This window comes from Berghia stephanieae, unplaced genomic scaffold (assembly GCF_034508935.2).
Source record: "Berghia stephanieae isolate SIO BIC M18660-M18661 unplaced genomic scaffold, UCSD_Bste_1.3 scaffold2732, whole genome shotgun sequence".
NCBI classification, from domain to species: Eukaryota; Metazoa; Mollusca; class Gastropoda; order Nudibranchia; family Aeolidiidae; genus Berghia; species Berghia stephanieae.
In genome coordinates, this window is record NW_027623881.1 from 1,155 (window position 1) to 7,500 (window position 6,346).

General features: G+C 33.5%; 1 protein-coding gene across 1 annotated transcript; it reads right to left on the reverse strand.

Annotated features, from left to right (window-relative positions):
- Nucleotides 1-1,361: 1,361 nt before the first annotated feature.
- Nucleotides 1,362-5,928, reverse strand: LOC144961511 (uncharacterized; the record flags this gene model as incomplete). The annotated part of the gene is made up of 3 exons (XM_078894672.1): nt 5,775-5,928; nt 2,020-2,220; nt 1,362-1,522 (listed from the first exon to the last, which is right to left on the reverse strand). Coding segments are annotated over exons 1-3 (395 nt in total), but the record flags the coding sequence as incomplete, so codon positions are not given.
- Nucleotides 5,929-6,346: the final 418 nt, after the last annotated feature.

The window sequence follows — 6,346 nt, forward strand, 5'->3', positions numbered from 1 at the left end:
TCAACTGGAAACATATTGATCAATGAGATTGCAATTAAAGAAATGGGCTGGTCAAATCAATCATTGCATTGTTTCCATTTTGAGTCAGATAACAGCTTGAGGAGGAGGGGTGGGGCTTATTGTGTAGTGACTTACATGAAAACATGTTATTGAATCTCTCAAGTTTTCCTTCGCGTTCCACCACATTGTTCATTGTCTAAAAAGAACCCCCCCTTTCTTTCAGTATACAAAGAAAGCACGACAAAACGAACATCTCTCTCTCTCTCTCTCTCTCCCTCTCTCTCCCCTTCATCTACCTATCTATCTATCCACCTATCTATCTACCCATCCATCCATCCATCTATCTATCTATCTATCTATATGTCTGTCTGTCTGTCTGTCTGTCTGTCTGTCTATCTATCTATCTACATATCTATTTATCCATTAATAGGTTTGTCTGTCTGTTTATCTATCCATTTCATTTTTTAGTTACAGTTCATTAATTGTTAAAGGCTCTATCTATTATTCTGCTTTTGTACTTAAAATTAAATGTTTATCCTACAACAATCTCTGTAAGTGTAAGATTAGGCAACTGTTGTCCTATTAAGTCTTAGCATATCCTATAATTTCATGAATAATTAAAGAGGGACAAAGGAGGACCCCCACCTCAATCATTACCCAATACAGCTAGACACAGATATAAAAGCATGTGGTATGTATCAAAATGCACAAACACACACGTATGTAACACACGCATGCTGACGTCATGAAGCATCGCCCGAGCATTATGGCCTACAGCCACAGCGCATGTGATGAGCGTTGACCAATCACAATCATTCATTTGCAAGGTTGTCAGGGAAAAACCTAGACTTGTTTACAGTTTTTAAAGTTCATTATTGGTTGAACCATGAAATTGTGGAAACAGTCATGCTTTCTCTGAGATAGATAAAGACACGCCTTTTGCTGGATATCTTACATCTTATTGGTGGAGAAAAAGACTCGGTATTACTAAGCTTGGAAAGGGTGGCTCTCTGAGAGAAAGTCAACTCTCGTTTGAATGTGTCACTGATAGTTGCATTTTTAAACTTGAAATTTATATAACTTATCGTCAATGTTATGTTGAATTATTATGTTTTCATGTAGAAAAATTATTGTAGTTTCTGAAACAACCAAAAACTGAAATTTGATAATTTTGACCATTTCCACTTAAAACCGTTTACTTCGTTTTCCAAATCCCGACTTAATACCGGTTCGAGGCGGAGGGTCACAAATCATAAAAAGAAAATAAGGAAAAAACGGAGTCAACTGAACCAATATTTGACCTGAATCATTTATTTTAAACAAGCCATCAAAATATAATGTAAAAAGAATATTTTACATACCCACAATATTTAAAAATTGACTGTAAAAATGGGCGCTTGGATGATTTTTGGTCACTGCTCGTTTCGTCTGAGATAAATGATGCAAGAAAACACTTGTCATCACTTGATAATAGAGGTGAAATCTTTAGTCTGTTCAATGTGTTTCTTTGAAAGCTCTGGTACTGAAAATGGAAATAATTATAATAATCACAGCCACAACAACAATTATAATAACCACAACAATTAATAATAATAATAATAATAATAAATAATAATAATAATAATAATAATAACAATAATTAATAACAATAATTAATAATTATAATAATAATAATAATAATAATAATAATAATAATAAAAAAATAATAATAATAATAATAATAATAATAATAATAATAATAATAATAATAATAATAATAATAATTCTTGTCCTTCATCCACAAGTAAATGCTCATCTTTATTTTACGCGTTCCATTTACATACGGAGATAACAGAGAGAACTTACAAATCTGAGTGTGATTAAAAAGCAAATTTGTAACAAAAATTAAGTCCTAAAGTCTGTCCACATCACACTAATAGTCACCATCTATTTCTTTAAATAGAGTTGTTAATCTCAAGATTCATTCGAATCGAACACAAATTTTTTTTATATTACCTCCCTCTCTAATATTTAACTTACTATGGAAGTAATTTCTTGCTGGGATAATAATGTTCTAGGGAGGAAGTCAATAGGAATTCTGTGATTTTTGGCATTATCTTGTACTTTGGTCACCTCCCCATCAGTTGAATCATATAATTCTTGAAATTCATTTGCTACCACTTTCTCAGTTTCAACATATCCCACACCCATTTCACTCAGGGCTTGATGAAGTGCTCTATTCTGAATAGAAAAAAAAAAGGTGGGGGGGGGGGGGGGGGGGGGCATATATGGCATTATGATCCACTGTCTCAATCTAGAGAATACAAACCATCAACAATTTGATTTAAAGTCAATTAATCACAATGTAAAATTTAAATCTTCTTTTTATTTTTTATTAACAAGACAAACACACTCTCCTGATTAAATGCATATCAGTCAAAATTTCTTGATTCAAAGTATAACTCCAATTTTCAGCATCTGGTTTGATCTAAAATGATACCATTTTAACGCTCTGGGTCATAGTAAAGCTTACAATTTCTACTTTCCGGTCCAATAGCAGGTGCAAGTAAGCATGGCTAAAGTCAATGGTTGAAAACATAATGCTATGAGCAAGGTTGTTGGCCAATTCCTCAAATCTTCTATGTAATCGGATGCTTTTCCTTCTGTTAACTGTCACTTAATAATCATTGTATATCTTGAGTTACGAATCAGATTTCAGAATTGGATCATTCACAATCTTCCTTCTAGGTTGTTACCAATTCCTCGTCATTAATCATCATGTTACTTACATCGAGTTACTGACCACACTCAACATTGCTTGAATTTTGGGATGAACATAGCCAAGCGTGCCACTTAGCGATGACTTGTAGTAATATATAGTAGTAGTAGTAGTAGTAGTAGTAGTAGTAGTAGTAGTAGTAGTAGTAGTAGTAGTAGTAGTAGTAGTAGTTGTAGTAGTAGTAGTCGGAGTAGCAGTAGTTGTAGTAGTAGAAAGTCGGAGTAGCAGTAATATTGGTGGTAGTAGTAGTAGTAGTAGTAGTAGTAGTAGTAGTAGTAGTAGTAGTAGTAGTAGTAGTAGTAGTAGTAGTAGTAGTAGTAGTAGTAGTAGTAGTAGTAGGTGTTGTTGTTGAAGTAGTTTTAATAATAGTAGTAGTCATTGTTGTTGAGGTGGTGGTGGTGGCTGTGGTAATGGTAAGGGGGTCTTAATTTCTTTTTCATCTAGAGTTCTCTGGCTCAATTAGTAACCACGATTTGATACTTGAACATGATGGGGCACAGTGGTGTAGTTGTATACAAAAAGTAATAATAATAATAATAATAATAATAATAATAATAATAATAATAATAATAATAATAATAATAATAATAATAATAATAATAATAATAATAATAATAATACTTTATTGCATCCCAAAAAGGAAATTTTTTGTACAGACGTGTTATAATTTACACAATAAGATAAAAATACAATGGAAATAGGATGTATATATATAAAAAAAAAAGAGAGGAGCAGCTCTATAACCAGAGCTGCGCTTTATAATATGAATAATATCAACACTGTAAAATAGTTAAAACTGTCACTATAAATTGAAAATTGAAAAGATTGCAAAACAAATAAATTAATAAATTAATATTTATATTTTTAAAAAGTAAAAATGAGAAATAATTATATAAAATGATTATTGCTTGTTGTTATAAAGCCTAATACTGGACGGCAGAAAAGATTTTCGGTGTCTCTCTGTTTTCGTTGAAATAGAGAAAGGGCGACCACTTCTTTCTGACATAATAATTGATGGTCTTAATGGATGATACTGGTCATTTAATATTTTAGTTATTTTATTTATACAAAATTTCTCGTATAAAAGATCTACATCGTCAACATCATTTATATAGCGTTTAATGGATTTTTTAATATTTGAATTTATTTTGTTCCTTTCCACTGCTAAGCAATTGCCTCCCCAAGCTGTTAACAAAATGACAAAACACTTTCGATTACTGCTCTATAAAATAATGTGCAGAGGGTTTTATCTATTCTAAACTGAGAGAGTTTTGATAAAAAATATGTACGTCTGCACATCTTATGCCTAATTATTTTCAAGTGTTCATCCCACTTGAGCCTGTCATCAATCGTTACACCAAGGTATTTGTAGTGAGGAACTCGCTGGACGAATTGGTCCTTTAATTTTAATGGTTCTATCGTTCCTTCACTCTCCTAAAGTCAATCACTAGCTCCTAGTACCGATTTCGACTGCACTCTGAGACCTTCAGAGAATCACCTCGCTCTAGTTCACTTTGTGGCACTGCACTGCTGTGAAATGGACACTAAAGACATATATTTAAAATTTATTTAATTAATAAACTTTAATTATCCTTTATTCTTTCAACATCCTTCTATCTCGGAGCTATTAGATCTAAATGAAGAGAGGTTAGTGTGTCTTGAACCCAATTAAATCATTCATCATCCATATCAGTTATTTTTCATTGAGATGCCAAAATGTATGTCTTTGGAAAGGGTGGGGTTAAAATCTTTTCATTCGGCCTGGTGGAAAAAAGTCAAAAGGGGTTCGTATTGTCACCGAAATAAATACAAAGTATATATATTTAAAATGTCTTTAAAGTGTCTCTGTCTGATAAAAAATAATAACGTTTTTTGTAATAGATTTGATTTTGAAAATAGCTTTCTCAAATTATATAATTTTATGATAATTTCCTTATTTTCTGGTCGATGTTCGTGATTTATATATCATTTTTCATTTCTCAATGAGACAAACGCACTGATGTACATCCTTTAATTCAAGAATTTAAAACACAAACTACGTTTTTTTTATTGTGAGTCCAGCCTTACAAAAGAATTCATGTGCGTTGAGATAGTGACGTAGCTATACATGATACAAGACCAGGCCACATATAAGGACACAAGTTCTGGAAAGCGATATCCACCCAAACTGTCTTTGGACAGAACTTTTATGATGAAATTAGGGCTCTGCAAAGGGTTATATCATGGTAGGTTCCACCTTCTCTTTCTATTCTGAAGATGACGATAGCTTTTTGGATGTCATAATGACAAGTGTGCAGAGTTAAACCTTCTAAACAATCCCAATCGTCTTCCTAATCTCTAATTGTCGTCTACGCAAAATGTCTAATAATATTATCTCGTCCAACCTTTGCGTTTGGGTCAGCAAGCATTATAGTTATAGGCAGGTCATCATGCTTTGGAGTCTCTTGAACTTGAACCGTTAGCTTATCATAAAAGCTTATTTCTCATCCTCAATCTTGTCCTCTTGTGGGGCATAGAAACAATTACTGTCAATTTAGCATATTTTGAGTTGAATCTTGTTTTCCCCATTGGCTTCCATTATATCTAGATATCTAGTATTTCTAAAGTCATTCTTGTTGGGCTTTTTAAAAAAATAATAGACGAGCGACGCCGTTTAAAGGTAAAAATAGCCCCGGGAACCATATTGTAAAAATTGCCAATGAGTTGACAAAAACCATAGCCATAGTCGTAGCGGCATAGCCCCAAATGATAGCTAGGGCTAGACACTTACAGAACTTGTCCTCAACCATGATTGAGATTGCGGCTGTGTATTATTAGCAGTGTATAAAGTTAGGGTTGAAGGGTGTTTTATTATATTTGTTTGTCTTGATGTACCACTGTTACAAGAGACTGCTTGATGATGTGCCCTCCAAACTTTCATCATCTTGTCAAAAGCCACGGACAAGAAGTCGAGTAAGAGTAGAGAAAGAGTAAGAGATAGATAGAGACTGTAGAAAACCAACAACTTTTATTTTACCTCAAATATAACTTCCTCGTCCTCTCCATCCATATTGATCAAGTTACTGGACTTGTCGCTGGAATTTTCATCAGCGATTCGGTCATTGACTGTAACAACAAAGATCGCTCACTCACAGTCACAGTAGAATTTCACTGGAAACTGAAAACGTTCACCTGCGACCTTCACCTGAACTGTGAAGTTTGTGAAGTAGAATAAGACAAAATTATATTACCCACAATATTTCATGTTCTTAATCCGTGTTGAAGTCCAAAATTCATAGTGGCTACATTATATTATTGGCATTTATTCAACACACTCATATAATCCGTTTATATTCTTGCTTCGAATGTTTCTTCGTGGACTAAATAAAGTGAGGAATTGTGTGGCTATGCGATCTTGTGGCATGACGAAACTCGCTTTCGAATCGGAAGGTCCTGGGTTCGAGCCTCCCTCGGTGTATAGTTGAGTCTTTGGAAAAGCGTTGTCTGTCGGAAAAATGTAATATCGCATAACAGGCGTCATGTCTCGTTCTACATGTTACGTGTTGCTGTTGGTCTGTGACCCTTTGTAAAGTAATTTGAGCACGTTTA